This window comes from Pinus tabuliformis, chromosome 1_2 (genome assembly GCF_031772625.1).
Source record: "Pinus tabuliformis cultivar Carrire ecotype Pingquan chromosome 1_2, CPIR1, whole genome shotgun sequence".
NCBI classification, from domain to species: Eukaryota; Viridiplantae; Streptophyta; class Pinopsida; order Pinales; family Pinaceae; genus Pinus; species Pinus tabuliformis.
The window spans coordinates 267,860,746-267,882,411 of NC_142298.1; the positions used below are offsets into that span (position 1 = coordinate 267,860,746).

Consider the following 21,666-nt stretch of genomic DNA (forward strand, 5'->3'; position numbering starts at 1 on the left):
CAACCATAACTTGAGACATGGTACCAAGCATACACAAGCCCCGGTCAAATTTTGAGCTTACTTAAGAGTAGTATTCTTGGATAGAGGGCTAGATCAAGATTCTAGTGATGTGGGTCAATTGAAGTCGCGTCGAGAAAAAATGGGACTGCTGGAAAATTGGGTGCTTACAGGTGAATGGTACCACTGTGACCAACTTTTCATCCTGAATCTTATGGGCTAAGTCTCTTTCAAGTGTCCTAGGATAGCCTAAGACTTTTTTTCTACTCTGAAAAGATTATTACTCCCACCTAATCAATACTACAGTGGCCAAATTCTAGAAACCTTGATACTGCCAATTATCTTGTGAAAATCGGGCTAGGTGTTGGTACTACAGAATATGTTGCGATTATCTGATCTGGACTATGGTGGCCAAACCCTCACTGCATAAAGAGTTTGATATGCAATGTGGAAATCCTAACTGCTAAATTTGATATTGTATGGTGGCAACAAAACCCTAATTGTTGGATTTAATCTGGACAACGACAGACGAACCCTAACAATTGGATCTAATATGGAAGAAAAGGTAGGGGTGATCTTCATATAGCAGAGGGAACTATGGTCACAAAGGAGTGTCAAGTGTTACAGATCGAAATATACACAGGGGTCCAACAATAGTACTTGACCCAATCTTTCAGGGTGCTAACTAAGGAGGATCAACCATACCCTTAACCGTACTACCCGACTAACCTATTATACGTGCAAGTAATCTCCATGAGTGTTGTTCTTAGTGTATTGCAGTAGCAAGATGACTGATGACTTATTTAAGGTTAGATTTAGGTTATCCTAGGGGGCTTCCGATATACCTAAGGGTACATGGAAGTGCAGTCCGTGCGCGGTTCTATTTAATTCGCTACTACTCGAAGGGGTACCCATAGGGGTTACAAAGGAGTCCAACAAGCATTACCACCTCTTGTAGTTCCTGTGTGCATGCCTCCCCAAATTCGTTGGCTTATCTGCTCAATGATATATCTCATGGTTTAAAGATGTCAGAACACGTCTCTAGCCTAAAACAAAAAGTTATGTGAAAATTGGAGGCATAGATTGCCCTAGAAAGTCCTTTGATACCACTTTTTATGCTCTTGACCTGCAAGAAATCAAGAATACTAGAAGTATGAATCAATATATCCCAAAACACAGAATTATCACATGAAATGAGACAAAATGCAAGATATTTTATTATTCAGAAGTAGATTACAATGTTCACTTGCCTCTTCGAGCAGGCAACCTCCAACAGAGCATAGATCAATTACAATAAGACTCGATGATGTTTCCCGTACTGACTAAGACTTTTATAGCTTATTGACATCCAAAACTCTAACTACTAGTGGTCCCTTGCATAACACAGGTTAACCACTTTATTTATTAACTATGGCTTGTTTACAACTAATTGTAGTGCATTTTCTATAATGTGGGTCAATAACTTACAATTATTATTAATACGAATAACCGCTTATGGGCTTTATTGACTCTCTAACTAACTATGAATCTAACTAGGCCCCTTGGGCTTATTACATAAATAAAGGGGTTAGGGTTGGACCCTAAGATTTGCAAGGTTAGGTAATACTAGAGCTATGATCTCCATTACACCTTAAAACAAATGGCAGTTTACTATATGGATGTGAAATCAAGAATGAAAATTTAGAAGAAGTGTATGTAGATCAACCACTAGGATTTGAAGCAAAAGGCCAAGACTACAAAATGTACAAGATGAAAAAATCATGGTATAGTTTGAAGCAAGCTCCAAGGGATTGGTATGGTTAAACTAACTCATATTTTCTCAACAATGGGTTCAAGAAGAGCAATAATGATCCCACTTTCTATACCATATCAAATCAATAAGATAATATTCTCATAGTTTTTTTTTTTTTTTATGTTGATAATATGATATATATTAGAAATGTGATGTTAGATGAATTCAAAGCTACGATGAAAAGAGAATTTGAGAAAACAAACCTTGGTATCATGAAATACATTTTGGGAATTGAAGTCAAACAATCTACTCTAGGAATTTTCATATGTCATTAAAAGTCTTTTATAAATATATTGAAGAGGTTTAAGATGGACCAATGCAAACTAGTAAAAAGACATATTGCAACAAGAACAAAATTGAGCAGGTAGGATGATGGACTAGAATTTGATTCAACATTGTATAAGAGGCTTGTAGGCAACCTCATATACATTATCGAAACTAGATATAATTTTATGTAGTTGGCTAAATTTTCAAATTTACGATCTCCCAAGGACTCTAATTGGAAAATTGGAAAAAAAACGAGGTATATTTTAGGCAAACTGATTATGGATTATGGTACACAAGTTTTGAAGACAACACAGTTACATGATACAGATATATAAAATTTGTTGGTAGCATTGATAATAAGAAAAACACCTCAATAGATATTTTTAATTAGGCACAAATTTGATCTCATTAACATCTAAGAAGCAACCAATTTTCTCAATGTCTTCCAAAAAAGAAAAACATGTAGCAAATACCGCAACATCATGCTATGCATTATGGATAAGAAGGCTCTTGAAATATCTTGTACATATGTAGAAGAAGCCAACTTCTATTTTCTATGATAGTTTAACACTTGCATGGTCAAAAAACAATGTGTTTCATAGGAAAAGCAAGTACGTTGACACTCTCCCTTATTTAGCAAGCTTGTCAACAATGATGACATTTTTCTTCAATTTTGTGGATCAAGAGATCAAAAAACAAATTTTTTTACCCATCTATTAGGAATAACTTTTTTGGAGTTGGCACATAAGGAATAACTGTTTTGGAGTTTCAAAGATAACACTTAGGTATTGTGAGTACTAAAGAATGTAATAATCGAGATTAAAAAAAATGTTAAAATGTAATTTAATTTCACATGTTAACCAAATATACATAAATTAGTTAACCTGTTGATTAGTTGATTTAATCTTTTATTATTTATAAAAAATGTTAATTAATCAAATAACTATATATATTTGATAATAACCCACTTTTATGTTTTTTATCAAACTTATTGTAAATATCTATCTATAATTTAACACACTACATAAATAGAATTTACCCCACATTCTTAAAATAAGATTCACAACATCTATTAAATCTACAACCAACTTAATATTTTTTTTTCCCTTATTATTATAATAAAAAATTTAACACACTACATAAATAGAATTTATCCCACATTCTTAAAATAAGATTCACAACATCTATTAAATCTACAACCAACTTAATATTTTTTTTCCCTTATTATTATAATAAAAAATTTGCAACACTCATGAAATATACACATTTCTTCCTATTTATTATTCAAATAATCAACAAAATGTGAAGAAATATACACATTTCTTTATATTTATTATTCAAATAACCAAGGAAATGTGAATAAAAAACCAACGAAATGTGAAGAAATGTAAATCAGAGTACTTCGTGAAAAGTCGACAAGTGAACACCAAAAAGGATTAATATAGAAAAGGATTAATCTGAAGGAAAGTACGATTTACGGTAAAAAACTTTTACATTTCCAGGGTTGTCACCAATAAATCGAGAAAGTGGTTGGATAATGCGGCGGGACATGCGGGAGATGGTTGTTGCATTCGAAATTATTAAAGGAAATTTCAATCTTGAATTTTAGCAGTTAATATTAGCAACTGGATTAAATTTCTTTAAATTTTTGTCGTTTATTTAATTTGTTTTTGTTAGTTTTCATTTTGTCTGGCCTAAATTTTATTGCATAAGTTAGTGTACAAAAATTAAGAATGTAGAGTTACAGAAAATTTTAGGTGTTAATATTAGCAACTGGATAAAATTTTTATTTTCTATCCAAAAAAAATTGTTAATTTTCATTTTTGTCTGACTTAAATTTTACAATATAAAATTATTTTACTTTAAAAATTTCCAAAATTTTATACATATAAAATCACTAGAAATTGAAATATTTTTACAGAAATATTACTAAACATATTAGAGTTTCTATGATATGATTTGCTAAATTTCTAAATTTCAAGATATATTTTCATGTTTTAGAATTTCTGTATTAAGAATTAGTAAGATTTACTAAACTTTCTAAGTTTTAAAATAATTTTCATCCTTAACATTTTCTATATTCAAAACTATGAAAACTACTTTCTAAATTTTAAAATAATTTTCATCTTTAACATTTTCTATATTCAAAACTATGAAAACTATCTTTAAGGCCTTCAGTGATTGTGTAGTGATGTTGACAACTTTACAGATTAAGGTTTACCGCACCTACACTATTTACATAGGCATTTTTTAACTATTCTTCTTTTTGGATATTTTTGGTTAGAATATTGTCCAAACAATTTTTTTGGGATTCTGCTGAATTCATAAATCAACCTTGTGATTTGATAAATATGTTGAGAAAATTCAAACAATTTTAACAGAGAAAAAAAATTCAAAAATTAAAATAGTTAAACTAAGACATTAATGTTAACTTGAGTTGAAGTGCTTAACATATATGTATTTGACACCGGGCAGAAATATTTTGCAGTCTGGTTCGTAGAGTGTTTACAACTTAAACTTGTGATTCCAATAAATTTTTACTAGATTTCCAATAAATTTCAAATAAAAATAAAAATAAAAAATTGGAAAAAAATTTAGGCATGGAAAGTTTACAACTCAAATTTGTGATTCCAGTAAATCCTTACTATATTTCCAATAAATTCCATTCCAATAAATTTCAGAAAAAAAAATCTCCAAAACATAAAACAAATAGACTATAATTTATTTAAACAATATTTTAAATCGTGATAAAATTTGTTCTATTGTATTGAATTAGAAATTTGGGTTTTGTCATGGTTGCAAAATTTGATTACAGAAATTTAGGTTTTGAAGTAATTGTAAAATTTGTTCTAGTCTATTGAAATTTGGGTTTTGAAGATTTAACATATTATGATAGAAAATTTTAGAACATTTAATTGCAAATTTTGAAAAATTTAAAAACAAGATTAACCAAATAATTGAGAAACAAAAAGTTAATTTCTGTAGTTCTGAAAATCCAACATACTCTGACTGTAAATTTTAGAATATTTTAATTGCAAATTTTGAAATATTTTAAAATTTTTAAAAATAACGCTGTTAAAATAATCAAATCATTCACCGATTGAATTTTCAAAATATTCTAAAATATTTTAAATTTACAACAAAATTTGCAATCTAATTGAAATAAACGTAAAAGTTGTTCTATATTGTATTTTAAATTTACTCCAAATTTTACAATCTATTTGAAATAGTTGTAAAAGTTGTCCTGTATTGTATTCTCTATAGGAGTCTGCATTATTTATAGAAGTTTGGGTTTTGGTTTATGGGAAAGGTAAGTGTGAAAACTAAAAACAAAAATTTGAAAAAGCTTAATTTGCTGTACATTATACACGCCTTCTGATCAACCTACAAGGCGCTATTGTGGCATATTGATATATTTTTCAAAAGCATTATAGCATTGAAATATAATTATGAATTTGTTATAAATTTAATGAGCATTTTGATGTCGTTTGCAGATTTTATAATTTTCGGAAGTTGATGATTAGGGAAGGAGTCAATTTGTTTGATCCCTTATCGTAAGCCTAAGAAATAAAATGCTTAACTTATTAATTTAAATACCATGAGAAGACCTAATAAATAGAATGCTCAATTTGTTAATATAATTTAGATACAATGAGAAGAAGCGTGGCCATGGAATGGAGGCTTTCAAGTTCAAATCATATTAGAAAGCAGGGAGAAGTATAATGTATATTGACACCTAAATTCAGATAGGAAGTACAAAGGCAGTTTGAATTACAATATTAACATTATGCATACATGACATTGAAGTAATGCAATCTAAGGCAGCAAAGAAGTAATCTATGGATAAATGGAGGTAGAAGTAGATGAAATAATAATAATAATTCACGGGGATACAATGCAAGGCAGACGAATGATATACATGGAGAATACTAGGAATCCATGTGGGCGTGGACAAATTCAAGGGCAGCCGTCGATCTCGATTCCAGGAGCTGTTGGGCATGATGCAATTTCGCAATGATCATCACTGGCAGGTCCTCCCCACCAATTTACATTGTCAATTCCTTCCAACTGCAAACAGAAGTAACAAAGAACTGCCAAGAAAGCGACTCCAGCATCAAGCGCACCGGACAATAGGTAGTTGTGTCTACTCCACCACTTTTTATGTCTGTTGAAGATGACGTAGTTGAAGATGAAGCCAACACTGCCCCACATGATGTAGTCAATTGCTCTAGCCGGTGGCATGTTGCCTGTGGCTCCAATTAAAATGGGCATATTGATGTTTCTTAAAAACTTTGCATTTGGAAATTGTTTGGTAAGAAGCCACACCACAGCAGGTGCAAGCGCTCCCCCTAGGAAGAACCAATTTTGCTTCCCATATAATCCCAATTTCCCGAATATCCTTTTTGGTCCAACCACTCCCCATATAATTGATGCGTTGAAAAATACTGTATCACCTGGGCAAGTCCAGATGTTACCCTCAATACTAGCGTCGCAGATGTTGTCCACAGTTTCCAGCAGCCACCATGCGGTCCCAAAATATACAGTTGCTGCCACCAATGTCCCTATAAGCTGCAAATACAAATACATGTATATAAACTTCACTAATCAAGCATTAAAATTGGAAATATAAATAGAAACTCCACAGATTATGCTTTACAATACACAAAACATAACCCAAGAGGTGGACCAGACCAATTGGTTAGTTTACAAGGGGTTTAGTCCTCCCCAAGTCATAAAGTCAAATTTTATGAGAGGGGTTGAAGCTGAATATCAAGTACTTGAGAAAATTAAACTTCCCAAAAAATATCCAAACTCAAATGAACAGCTCGTACCCAACCTAAACACAGCCTAATTTATAATATAACAAACTCAAATGAACAGCTCGTACCCAACCTAAACACAGCCTAATTTATAATATAATAAAATAAAATAAAACAAATAATAATAATAACCTAACCTGAACAATGAACATGGAACGAGGTGGAATTTTCATGTAATGGCCCAGCTTGAAGTCCTGGAGAAATGCAAGAGCTTGAACCATTGCTATATAACCATAAGTCTTGAATGATACATTAGCAAGAGGTCGACCCGGATATAAATATCCGATGATGTACTCCGTTATTATGTTCAGACCAGGTTGCTGCAGAGTGCATAAATATACATGTAATTAATAACTTTTCTATTGTGTTTCTCATATCATGATTTGTCTAACTTTCAAATGTCATTGATTGCTAGTGGCTTGAATAATACCAACAGGCAGAGTAAAGGTAAATGCGAAGGCACAAGGCAGTAAAATTTACCTGATTCGTAGTGGCCTGAATAATACCAACAGGCAGAGTGAAGGTAAATGCAATGGCACAGGCAAGTAAAACTCCCCAATATGGGAGCTGCAGTTGTTTGCCGAATCCCTCACATGCTCCTATTGAAATGCCTATCATCAACACTAACGTAATAATAAACCAGTATTGCGGGACAGACTTGTAGTTTTGCTTCATCAATCTAGTGTGCACGTCCATCTTTATGTCTGTTAAAGCTGCCTTTGTTTGCTGCCATATATCTCTGCACCATCCATCCAATTAATAAATAAGTCTTGTATATCTACCTTATCTAAAAAAAATAGCATTAAAAAATATTAAGTGGGCCATTTTCTCACTTTCTTTACTTTTTGAATGTCTTTACATTTTGAATGGTTGAGTGAGAATAAAGTGATTTAACTGACTCCATATCAATCTTAAAATGATCAACTGAATATTCAGTAAACAAAATGTAAGAAGTGAATCATTCATTAACTTCCTATTGTATGTTGTTTAATATTTGTTTGTAAAAAATATAAAGTGAATCATTCATTAACTTCCTATTGTATTGTATGGTGTTTAATATTTGTTTGTAAAAATTATATTTATATGGTTGAACTTATGTAAATCGTAAATAAAAAAAATATTCTTTAATATAAAAAGGGATAGAAAAATTAATTATTTAACCTTTTTTTTTAAATTATCAAATTAGATATTCCCTGAATCTACAATCCACACAGGAATGCCCCTAAATTATACTTACTTTCCGTGGAAAAAAAGAACGTGGGAAACTGTTGCAGAGAGTGCTCCAAATCCGACTCCATATGTAGAGGCAAAGAAAGCACTCAAGTGCAATTTGCCATAATAATTATATGAAGCCTCATCGAAGGTGAATTGGCTTGTTAACAATTGTGATGTGTTGTACTTATGACCAGTCTTTAAGAAGACACCTGATGAAATAATGGGAAATGTTTTGGCATCGTAAACATTGTTCCAATATACGATTGGCGTTAAAACATAGACAATGAAAAAGAAGCCCACTAGAACATTAGCGATTGCGAACCAGGGAGTAGCCAGGGGACTGCCTAAAAATGATGCAACTGTTGCCCAATCCAAACCAAAAGATAAGATACCAAGACCGTTAGTACCAGATCCAATCTGTTGCATCGTCACAGAATTCTTCCATATATAACATAGAATCGATATCGTAGAAATGGTGCCGAAGAAAAAGTTGGGAATTATATAATACGAAAAGCTACATATTAAAACTGTCATGAAAAATTGCATTCTTGTCATGCCACCCTTTGGTCTTTTATCGTGCTCGTGCAAAGCCCTGCATCAATACATCAACAGTACATCATCAAAACATCAATAAAGGAAAGTGATTATATTCATATATTTATAAATACCATGCATGATTGGTTCAGTGTCTTCATCCAATGGAAATAAAATGATATTCAACTAACAAAATGATATTCAATCCGAGTTTTTGAGCTCACACTCTAACAAATTTCTAAATAGAGTTAAATTCAGTGAAAACAACTATCCTTATCTTAAATCACAAAGAATATACATATCTACTCAACCTTTATAATAATGGTGTGCATGTACTCACCTGAAAATAGAAACTTGGACTAGGTTTGAGGGCCACCACATATAAGCAGATTCCACCAACAATTTTCTAAAAATCCCAGCCCATCCAAAGCCAAGCATCTAGTGGTGTTCAATTGCAAATTCATCAATACTACATATAATCTATTTTCATGATTCAGTAAACTTGCTTGTAAATAGGGAGAGAGAGTTGCTGATACTATTCAATTCATGAATATTGCATTTCACATACCTGTGTAGATACTATCAATAGCCAGGCTGCTAAAGGATTTATGCTTCTCTTGTAGAAGCCTTTTACTATTGTGACAATATTGACTGCGTAGACCCCACTACTTCCAGCAGAGGCAAAAATTGTTATGAGCACATGCTCTTTCATGTTAAACGGTCCTGGATTCAATGTGAAATGCCAGTTTGTTCCTGGAAAACGGTACATTGTGGTGGGCAGAGTTGCAGCCATAAAGCGACCCACTGGCAGAACGGCTATTTGAGCAGACACTGAAGTTATTGAGAGTGGAAAGTCTCTGTAGCCAAAGAATTGATTCAGAAATGCTAACAAGACACAGCATATCATTCCCAGCACCCACGTACGAAACGTTAACACAGGTGAAGTTGGGTCGTCTGTTATAGGCACGGTCAGTGCTACTTCTTCAATTGGGGATTGGTCCGATATTTCATCTTCTTCTACTTTACCTTTAAGCTTTTCTATTCCACCTGCAAAATACATTTACAGTCATATCTTCTTATATTTTTTCTATTGGGGAAACACAGGTCTTCTCTAATAACAAATATTAAGCACTGCACATTATGCCAATCATTAACTCAATGCGTCTATTATGTAAAAATAAAATAATCAACCTACAATATGAAAAGGCGAGCCAATAAACTTAACCTAACCATCAACCTTCGACCTTGATAAGTTTCAGCGACAGATTTTCATTAATACTCATCAATGGAAAGTGATTACTTCAAACTCATAACTCTCAAACAATATTAGAAGAATCAAAACAATCATTGACAAAAACCCAGTTTATAACAGGTGGCTACTAAAATAAATATCAATATCAATACCTACCTTGGTTGGTTAACTCCAATCCCTTCATGCTTTCCTCCATGTGAACAGTCTGGGAATCGATCTCTGAATATCTTATTCCCCTTGCATGTGATGTGAGGACACTAGGGGAAAGATATAATGGCAACACTACCTCACAGATTCAAAGACCAGCTGATTCTGCACTGAGTTGAGATCAGCGGAGTGGTACTACTTTTGCATATATACATAATACATATACCCAAACACAGATGGCAGTGGAAGAGCTGGAGCACCGTTGGCAGTGAGATTACGAGATATCCGAGGGTTAAGTAGATTCCTAAGTATGTGCCACTAGGGATCTGGGCAGAATATTCAAATCCCTTGTTTTTCCCTCAAATCTCTCTATCACCGTTAAAATCAGATTCATGGAACAAACTAACACTGAGGATCGGGATCCTCATCGAGATTTCGCCCGCCGATTACTGTTGAGATAACAGATACATGAGTAGCTTTTGAACCTCCGGACTTCATTATTAAAGCTCAACTGCCATCTCCTTGGTTGCACAAAATTCACGTAACTCTCCCAAAATAAAGTGTATCCACCGGGTCAATGTTCTACGTGGCCATGCCAAAATAACTTGTTGACCAAAATTTTGGATTTTTTTTCCATGGCCACGTTTCCATCTCCACCCAATTAACTTACTCCCTCTTACACATTTAATTATTGAATCTAACTTTCATCCCCATACTTTTACTCAGAATAATGCTGTCCTCGCTGTATATTGATGCGCCACCTTTTTCCCACGACATTCCACTCAAGATAAGAAAATAAAACGCATGTTTTACTTTCTTAAAACAGACGCATGTTTTACTCTCTTAAAACAAATTAACTTTCCATATTGCAAAAAATATATATTTTTAAACTTATCTTCTGTTTTATTAGCTTTTATGGAAATAAAATTATAGCAGTTTATTTATCAGTTATACTTTAATTGTAATTGCTTTTTTAATTTTTTTAATACAGCAGAATTTTATTTTTATATTATTTCATTGGTGAAAAGAATAAAATTTTTATTATAAAACAATTGAAAATAGAAAAAGCAAATAAAAAGACAAAAAAAAATTAAAAGACAATATATCTAAATATAGCAAAAAAATACTTATAATAAACAAAAATAAAAATTATTTCAATTATTTTTTCCTAATTTTATAAAAAGTTTATATAGATATAGATATAGATATATGAGATGGCATGAATATTTGTTGGGATGAATATTTGTTATAATGGTGTTAATATCTAATTGATAATTGATAACTACTTGTATGCACTTTTTCTTCATAAAATTTAAATTTCCTTTTAAAATAGAAGATTCAATCTTCCAATACTTAAAAAAAGGAAAAGAAAAGAGTAAAAAAATTGTTTTATAAATATGGTTAAAGTATTCGTAAAAGTTTTAAAAATAATATTTTTCTCATTATTAATAATTAATCATAAAATAATGCATAATATTTTAATGATAAACATTTAAAAAATAAAAATAAAATAATAAATAAGAATATAATTTTAATTAATTCCATTCATATTTCTCTATAAAAAAAAGAGTTACTACTAGGTATCCCTAAGGAAAAATTGTCACCAATTACTCTTGGGGCTAGGCAGAAAACCAACCACCAACCAAGCGGAGCTATATGGTCTTCTATTAGGCTTAAACATGGTCCAAGATGTGGGAATTCTAGACTTAATAATCTTGGGAGATTCTATGGTTACAAAACAACATTTAATCAATGACTCCTATTCAAAAGAGAATCACTTTAATCTCCTTCTCAAAATAATAAATTGTGCTCTGCAACCCTTCCTCTCAAAGTCTCTCTTTTGTATCCATAGAGACCAAAATTTAGAGGCAAATCATCAAGCTAATCTAACATGCCTCCTAGAAGCAAGTCAAACAAAAGTCAATGGAATTAATGATTGGAAAGTCATCCTAAAAGTTTCCTAATGTTCTCTCACAAATCTACGCACTCCTCACTACATTGCTCCCTCAACAACATTAGAAGGGGCAAATTAAGTTATAACTCTCATTCGTCTTATGCCAGGCTTCTTGTTGTCGTGGTTGCAGATGAGTGCTAGTTCCATGTTTGAGAGGTTGTCTTAAATACACACGCTCATTCCTTCCTTGTATATATTTTCCTGCCTCATACAACTCCACCTCCTCGTTGTTTGATGAATTCAGACAACCTAGCAATATGGGAGTTAATGGCGATTCAATGGCCTCTGCGTGTGAGGTTCGACTCCCTTATGTTAAACTATAGGTTTGTATTTGATCCTCTCACAATTTGGGTCGAGCTCAATCTCTACAGGGACTCTCTTCCATTAGACCCTGTTTGAATTATGCGTTCAACCACTTTGTAGTCGATATGCTGTCTGCTAGGTTGGGTGAAGAAAGACTCTAAAAGGAATTTCCTCTGCATATGACCTCCTTCAATATTAGTGGGTTAATGAATTATATTCCCCATCCGTGCATACTGATTAATTGGAGAAATTCCTTCTCTAGAATCCCTTTTGCACAGATAATTGATAGTGATAGTACTCAGGGTTGCCTCAGCTTCTTGGACATTGAAAACAACAATTGTTTCCCTCACGTTTGTCTTAATTCCCTGAGCTATGTCCATTTCTGGTTTCCTCTCCCCATAAAAATGAATTCCTTTATTCCTTTTTTCCTCCAGTAAATCTTGGTCATTCAGGACCCTTCTCTAGTCATTTTCTTTGCCTTGGTTCTGTTCAAACAATCCATATACTCCCCCCCACCCCACAGGTTACTATTGTAAAAGTCATGTGTCAACCGATGCCTCCTGCTTCCCATCCCTCATTCCCATCACTCTGTTCTCATCTTCCTTATGTATAAGTGAATTAACTACCTTGAAGATACTCCCACCACCTGTTTTTGTGCCACGTGTTACCTTATTTGACGCCTAAGTGCCCGTTGGCAGTTCTAGTTACCCCTTTGGCACCACTGTTGGCCTTTGCTCGCACTATCAGAAATAAACCTCTCCTTTCATCCCCCCACATAATTTTTAGTTAATAATGTCAACAAATCACAATATTTCTACTACCATTGGAAGTATCAATGCTTGCACTGCATGAAATAAGCAAATTGAGGCTCTGTATATGGATAACTTGGATACGAAATGACACATTCATCAAAGTAAAAACTTACTCACTTTCCTCAATAAAGAAATTAACTTTAAATATAAGCATTCCTTCCATGACAATAAGATGGATGGTTTGCATAGGAAGATTGAAGATCTAAAACACAAAAGCTAGCCTCCAGGGAACCAAGACTTTGCTTCAAGCCCCCTCATCTGAAACATGAAAGTCGATCTAAATAGGCCAATAAATTTTCACTGTGTAGGTTCATAATCCAACAAAAACCCGATATCATCTTAATATAAGAGACTATGTGAAAACAAGTTCAAATCCACCCGTATATAATGAAGGTATTTCTTGGGTGGAACTCTAGTGGGTTAGATTCTATTGGTATTTCAGGAGGTCTCACAACTGGTTGGAGGGACACTTTTCAAGTGATAAAATTATTTTCTTTTAAGTCTGGCATTCTCATGGAAGGGAGACTAAAGGGCTTGGCTTTTGTGTACAAAATCCTAAACCCTTATGGACCTTATGCGAAAAAAAAAAAAATAAAAAAAAAAATTATTGGGATGGAATTTTTAATTCTCTAGAGATTCAAGGTACTAACTTAATCACTGGGGGAGACCTAAACTTCACCCTCAGTCACAATGAGATTTGGGGAAGCTCTGCCCAAATTGAGCCTTTGGTAGAATATTTTTCTCCTGAAATTGAAAAACATAGCCTTGTGGATCTAGAACTAATTTTCCTAAAGCCAACGTGGGTAAATAACAAAGTGGGCTCTAGAGCTATGGACAATGTATAAATCGTAAGAAATTTTCCACTGCTAATGAAATCAAACAGGAATAAAGAGACATAAATTTCTTCTACTATTCTGCGAAAAGGAAAAAACACAATAGAAGGACATGCAGTAACATGCAACCAACAAAACACAAGGAACACAATGATTTTACAGGGGAACCTAATTGGGAAAAACCCCTCCAATGCTTTGCATTAATTCAGATGAGAAAGAAAAATAATTACAATGTCTTGCTTCAACTATGAAACTTACCCTACATTGTAAAACTATTCTCCTTCTTAATGACTTGATCTAGCCAACACTTAGATAATTCAATCCTCAACCAACCTCCTAATTCCTTTTGTAATCCTGGACCCGCCAACGTGTCAAGGGGATCTCCCCAGTAAGAAGTCCCAATTAGACCTTAGACAATTTGGTGTAGGAGTCCCAGCAGTGGGTCGTAAGGTAATGCCTTGACCACAATGTCGCAGAGAGGCAAGTAGGATAACTCTGTCAGTAGCAAGGGTGTGACCACTACAGTGAGTCAAGGAGGGTGCATGAGAGGTACTAACACAAAGGAGGTGGGATGAGTGTGCCCCTTGACAACCTATATCATTACTTAACTGGGAAGGGAACACACGAGTGAAGATGCATCACAAGTTGGAGAGCAGAGCATCTGACACTCCAAAGTGATGGTTAAACCAACAACACATTCACAATAAGATTCATATAATTTCATACAAATCAGTTCATACACAAATACGTAAGTTAAACAACATATATCATTAAGGCAACTGGAGCAGTCCAACTACAATAACAACATAGGCATGAAAATGTGCTAGCTCTTATTATATAAATAAGTGTAAGTCCCAATCATACAATACATCCATGTAAATCTGCTAGCCCCATCAGTGGAATGTTACAGCCACATCCGCTTGCTCCTCCAAAGAGATGAACTAGCTCTGTGCAATGGAGAAGCCAAGGCGTGTTACAATACTGTCCAAGCTCTTTCCAAGATAGTATTATTAGAAGCTTGGCTGACCAAAAGCCTGTATAATGAGTTATGAGGGATTATTTATAACAAAGGGTGGGGTGACCCTTGACATTCCCCTTTGTGACCATTCAATTACCCTCATGACTCTTCATTTACTCTATGACTGTTACATCCACTATGACACTTGACTTACACTTGACATGACTCAACATTACAATGCACATGTACCCATGTGAACAATGGCTTGAACAAGCCAAACTAGACATCATTCTGACTTAGAAAACTATAGAAGTCCAACTGCTCGACATCCTCATGCTGATCAACAGTAACATATTGATGCCAAGATTGGTAGTCCTTGATAGTGTCCGTGTGTTCCATTGTGACATCTGTCTGAAACTTGAACCTTGCCTCCATAGCATCTAGGTACACTGCTCGGGCTCCTCTGTCCAACTCGTTTGAAAGCATGCGCATCATTATCTTCAATGTGGCCGGACCAGCAACATACTTGCGCATGATGTCTGCACTGATAGGAAAGTCTGGGTTGGTGGTGATGCGCATCAACTCGTCGAAGTACGATTCAAGCTCCTGTTGGACCTACTTCTTGGTCTTTGCCTGGGTGAGAGTCCCAAGTGATGGGATCGCATGTGTGTGCACCACAATATCCATGCTCTTGAATACTTGTGCATGGGAAGCATGTATGCTAGTGATGAGTTGTGGTAGGTCCTAATAGTTCCGGATCTGACTTCGGATATGTGCTTGCAACTTGATCGCATTGGCCCTCATCATATTTGGCAAGTGAAGCGGGGCTCCCTTGTACTTCATTATCCATGCTTGCATGTTATCAACAACAACATGTATGTTCTTCAAGATGCGTTCTCTTCTTGCACAACGATGCTGCCATTTATGGAGATGGACGACTGCTTGGTGCACGGTACCAAACTTGGAGTACAATGCTCGCATAACTATATCAAGGGACAATGCTTCATCCAGTAAGGCCTTCTTCAGTTCATCTCAGGCGGAAATTGTCACCAAGTCTCCTCCATGCTTGGCCACTTGTAGTTCCTTCGCCATTCGCTCATTCTCATTTATGAGGAAATGAACACTTGAGCTAGTGGTTGCGGCATACACTCTAGTTGCATTGGCCAAAGCAGTTGGATGCTTGTGCACATCAGTCATGATCACTTGTTCTTCAACTTGCGTAGGGGATGTTTGGTCCTTTGGATTCAGTACCCTGTGAGACTGCACAACTCTGTGGTGAGATTCGTTAAAGGAGATGTTGTGCACCTTTGCTTCCGGCTGACCACCGAGGATTTATATGCCTCCTTGGTCATTTGAGATTTTCTCATCATCTGGATGCATTGAAGCGAGTGAGTCAACCTCTTTGTGGTGAGGCATGAGGTCGGTGTCTTGTTCCAACTCCTACTTCTCCATGTTTGCTTCCAATTGTTCAAGTGCCAGTTCTATCCCATGAGAAAAGTCTTGCCCATGTGATGGTTCACCATGTTTGGCTGATGCCAGCTATTTAGATGAATCAACTACTTGCACGGGCGTTGCTTCATCTGTCTGCACATGATGTGCCCCCTGTTGTATCTACTGCTACTATGCTTCCTTCTCCTGTTGGCACAACTCTTGTTCTTTCTGGAGTTTCTCCCTTAGCTCATGTAACTCCTTCTCTTCTTCTTCCATTCTCTTCTTATTCCTCTACCTTTGTGTGATTCGCTTGTCCCACTGCTCCCTCTTTGCTTGAATAGCCATAGTTGCTTGTTCTACAAGTGGATCTGCTCGAAACTTGTAGCTTTTCTCCTCCTCCATGCGATTGACAATCTTCGTCTTCCCTTTGTCACACATAGGTATGCTTGGCTCTGCTGCCTATGTTATTGCTGCTACTGTTGTTACTGCTGGTGCTTTCTGTGATGCTGCTTCATGCTGCTTTGCTAACCTCTCTACGGTGAAGCTGACTTGTTCATTGGGTCTGGAGGAATTGTGTCAATACCTTCATGAGTCTTCCTTGGCCCAATGAAATGCCCCATGGATCTAGTTGAACTAAACTCTCATGTAGTGATGTTTCACAATGCAATGTGTGTCATATGGGTTGAAGCTTCGAAGGTCGAACAGGTACTTCTTAATATGTTCTGCTTCGACATCTACTTTCTTGATACTTCAGATCTCATATAACCCAATCCGTAACGAAAGAGCGGGCCAAGGTGCCTTCTTCTGCCGCTATAGTCTAGCTGTCAACTCTACCAAGATGTGATACGCTACTTCCTGCATGACAAGTACGTCCAAGGAAAAATTTGGCAGAACATGTGGAGGCAATGCCTAACAACACCTCCATTGCTTCCTTTGGCATGCAGGGTGGATCCTCTTCGAATATCAACCTGTATAGTGGGGTGAAAAAATGGTCATAAAACTATATGATTACTCCTCTGAAGCTGCATTCAGACAACAAATTGAAATATGTGTTCACAACAGTCTCTGCCAGTGACCATGCCCACTCCAAGCCCGGGAACTCATGTTGGGCACAGACTGCATCTAGGATGTAGGCAGACATGTAAATCTCTACATGCATTCCTTCGGGTAACTATCGAGCCTTCGTGACTTGTTCCTTCAGCTGATGAGCCAGTATGCCAAACCAGTTGCATGGTCTTCCCTCTCTAGCCAGTTGGTCTAGTGCGATCACCCAACTCTAAGGAAAGTTTTCAGTTCTTGCTTGGCCACATAGTCGACATGCGAATATGAACAAGTATTGGTATGCCTTCCTTAATATCTTCGTCTTGTAGATATGGTTGGGTTCCATCCTGAAATGAGCTGGCTCCTTTACCCAATCCTTCAGAATGTCTCTAGAGTGAGCTCTGTTATTGGGTAAGCTGAATGGAGGAGTCATGACAGTCATGGGCTTGGACATCTGATACATCTCGTCGTAATCTTGTGCCCAGAAGGTTGCAAGCTTCATCTCACTGAAACTACTCAATGTCATCATCTCGGGATCAATGTGAGAGAAGATCTAGTGAATCATGTCCACACATGCGAACGTAGGTTATCTGCATGCAATTCGGTACAAGATGGACTTGTGAACATTCACGTACACCGGACAGTCTTCGAGGTCTTCCCCAAAAGTGTTTGCGAATGTTTCATTGACCTCTTTCCACTTCAATTTGATGTCCTTGGCTAGATACAACTTTGTATCTTCATAGATGGGTAGACTAGAGGACATCTGCTCAACCGCTGCTCCAGCTACAACTCCATCAATTTCATGTGATCCTGTTGTATTGGAAGCCATTGAGACAGATGAACACCTGAAAGATCTGGAGACAAGCAATATGCATGGCAAGAGATATGTCAGTGAAAACTGGGAAATGACACATCACATACCTGGGAAACCGGTGAGAAAGATTGCGCAAATTTTACTGGAAGGTTAGGTGACTGGCTGCCAGAACTACGCAAAAGGAAGTTTGGGTCATTTGGGAGGCAGGATTGGCTGCTAGATATACGAAATGCGCAATCTAGTCAGGCAGCTGGCTATTGGGATTGCATAATGTACAATTCCAACTGGGAAGGACTATTAGCCCAGGGACAAATTTACGCAAATTCTTGGGCCAAGCAACCAAAGTCCTCTAGAAATGTGCAAAACAGTCTTGGAGGCTAGTGATGGGAAGGAATGCGCAAATTGGAGAGGAAGGTGAGCCTTCCTTCCCTAGATTGTGCAATGCAGCTAGCCTTGGTGAAGGCAGAGCCCGGGCCAAGATTGGCCCAACTCGCTGACGGGCAACTGAAAGCAAGTAAAATAGTAAATGAATGGTGACACTAAGTGATAGAAAAATTGATTAACAGTGCATACAAAACATGAATGAAAGATTCAACAAACAGATCAATATGCATGTGGGTGAGGCAGTTCGCTAGTTGGGCGAACATTCGTGCAAAATAGTTTCATGGATGCGACATCAGTGAGATAGAAATGAAAACTAAATAGAGTTAGGACAAGCTAGTATACATGTAAACGATAGCAAGCATTCAAATAAATTAAGCAAACAACACTCACACAAGCAAACACACAAAAAGTGACAGAAATGTTGAAAAGACAACTTGAGGCCACTTACCCATGAATAGCTAAGCCAGATGAGTCGAAGAGTCCTGGATGTGTTGTGGGATGTCAGAGCTCCAAGATCAATGTGAATGAATGAGCTGAGCTGTGTAGAATAAATAATTTTGATCTCATGACGCACATGTCACAAATCTAGGAAAAAGCGACACTTGGAGGGAAACTTCGAAAAAAACTTTGCATTTAACCCCCGGCTGCTAAAAATAGCTCCCTAAATCATGGGATTCCTTTTGCACATTGTCTCTTACTATTCCAAGAAGAGCAAGTCATGCATGCATGGAAGTCAAGTTTCCTTGGTCCCGGGTGGAACTGGTCAAATGGACTACTCATGCATGCAGTTGCTCAACTGCTTGGGAAAAATGTGCATTCTCGGTTGGGAGTTGCGCTAGCTTCCTAGGAGATTTGCACAATTTCTGGGTAGAGGAGCTGAATGCTGCCCAGATTTGCACAAATCCTGGGCTGAATAGCCTTGCTGGGGAAATTTGTACAAATCTTGTTGGGAGTACTAGGTGGCAGGATTGCGCAATCCTGGAGCCCAGTAGGCTTCCAGAGAGGATTGCGCAATTTCTGGAGGGAAGGCTAGTTTCCCTCCAGAAATGCACAATTTTTAAGGGGAAGCTACTCAACCTGCAGTTGGACCAAGTCCGGGTGAGAAACCTATGATTGAAATGGATCAATTGTGATCTACAGGCTACGTTTGTGCGAGGAAAGAACTTGAAGCTTGATTACTTGACGAAGCAAGACAAAGCGTTGTCTAAGGTTGGTAGGGAGGCTCCAAGATAGGCTAAGGAAATTTTTTTGACTGTGGTTGTAGCCGCTACAACACTTGGCGACACACTGGTAGAACTCGAACTATCTGAATGGACCTTCTTCGTGAAAAGGAAGTCTAACACGTCCGAAAGTATTATTCACCTCTCAGCTCATCTTGGTTTGACACTAACTTGATTGTAAGATGTAGCATCTGCTAGAATCTTGGCCAATTGACACACATTTCAAGCCAAGGCAACATAGTTGTTTCGATTGGGGTTGAGGGGTATATTGGTGCACAAGTATTATAGTCGTCAGAGTTTCATCTCAAGTGTTGCTCCATTGTCAACAGGCCTAAACAATACTCCGATGGAGTCACATAGGAACAAAAGCATGGCTCCGTTGCCAGCGAGCCTGGTCAGTACCCCGGTGGAGTTACTTGCATCACCTCCATACGCAGGAAGCCTTTCTCTTCTTTTGCCTTATTCATTTTTCATTTTGATTTTTTTGACTTTTTTCATTTTTTCATTTTTCACTGTGCATAGGACTTATTCATTTCAGAGGCGGAGAGGGATCTTGACTTATTGAGAGCAGAAGAGGTTGTTCCAGCAGAGAAGTAGTTTATTGTATCTATGACGTGCCTATTAAGGTTTTTCCCCGTCATCTTACTCTACTTGACTGAGCTGACAAGGGTTAACCCAAAAATAACTGACTAGAGAAGGTGACACTAGTTAGTGTGCAAGCGTTGTGTTTTCACCAAGGTTCACTTCGAACAATACACATTTTCCTTTGACGTATCATTGACTAAAAGTACAAGATCATCATATAGAGGCAAGATGATAGATAACCAAGTAGTGATAGTTGTACAAGCCCTCTTGTACTTTACCCAGCTCGCTTCAAGAGTCATACATGGTTTCATACAAAACTAACCTATGAATGAAACAAGCAAACTAACAAAAAAAAAAGCAAGAATAGAAAAGAATGAAAGAAAAGCAAGTAGGAAAGCAAGCAAGCAAACAAACAAGAAATCAAGCCATGTAAGCAAATAAGCATGCAAGCAAGCAACTGAAATAAAACACTACTCCTACTCCTACACTAACGTGCATGGGCTTGATCTCATGAAGTGATACTTCTAATGTAGCCACCAGCGCATTGGTAGAACCATGTTGGTGAAGGCTTGGTCTGCAAGCAACCTAGTTGTGCAAACCAACAAACTAGAAATATATAACAATGAAGACAACCACACTTCATGTTTCAAAGTGCCCACAGGACATAAACGAGTGCATGTGCATGGCGAGTAGTCTGTGGACTTATCATAGTGCTATGTGGCACTACGTACAACTTTGAAGCATAAGAACATTCCTGACTGTGACATGCAAGCAAACGAAAGAAACAAATCTAATCTACGTCACGAACGAGTGCTTGCAATGTAAGACTCCTCCAATACATGAGTAATGGGATCGTGCAGTTCGAGTGGAGGAAGTGTGATCTGTGAGTAAGATGGATCTTCAATGCATATAGATGAGTGATGAAGAGCCTTGGGTGATTGAACAATTTCATGATTGGAAGTGAGACTAACCCCAAGAGAGCGAGGACCTGACATAACCATCAGCTTGGGATGAAGTGCCTCGACAGTATTGGGTGTATCAACTTCATCATCAGGTAGATCATCATAAACCGATGGCTTCGAAAGATCAACTGCAATAGATTCATGATTGTGATAAAAAATGGAAACAAATGGATCACGACCACCACGGTAAAAAAAATCAATGAATTCTTTGACACCCTCATGATTAGATGAATCAAACAAAGGGGTAGATGAAAAGCAAACAAACTCATCTTGATCTGAATTGGATCCTTAAACATTTCCATGACTGTTTCAAATTATTTCAGGCTTCAAAATCTTATGAATGAC

At 36.6% G+C, this 21,666-nt stretch overlaps 1 protein-coding gene across 1 annotated transcript; it reads right to left on the reverse strand.

The window, feature by feature from the left end:
* Positions 1-6,012: 6,012 nt before the first annotated feature.
* On the reverse strand, positions 6,013-10,413 carry LOC149205378 (oligopeptide transporter 1-like). The gene is made up of 7 exons (XM_089393462.1): positions 10,034-10,413; positions 9,194-9,672; positions 8,966-9,063; positions 8,114-8,683; positions 7,357-7,615; positions 7,014-7,196; positions 6,013-6,625 (listed from the first exon to the last, which is right to left on the reverse strand). Exons 1-7 carry the CDS (start codon positions 10,071-10,073, stop codon positions 6,014-6,016), a joined length of 2,241 nt encoding a protein of 746 aa, XP_089249588.1. The 5' UTR covers positions 10,074-10,413; the 3' UTR covers position 6,013.
* Between the last annotated feature and the right edge of the window lie 11,253 nt (positions 10,414-21,666).

Excerpts from the sequence above, each read along its gene's own strand:
- LOC149205378 (XM_089393462.1), bottom strand. The coding sequence starts at position 10,073 with ATGGAGGAAAGCATGAAGGGATTGGAGTTAACCAACCAAG. Across the intron at positions 9,064-9,193 it reads TATTGATAGTATCTACACAG|ATGCTTGGCTTTGGATGGGC; the intron begins GTATGTGAAATG and ends GAACACCACTAG. Across the intron at positions 7,197-7,356 it reads TTCAGGCCACTACGAATCAG|CAACCTGGTCTGAACATAAT; the intron begins GTAAATTTTACT and ends TGCACTCTGCAG.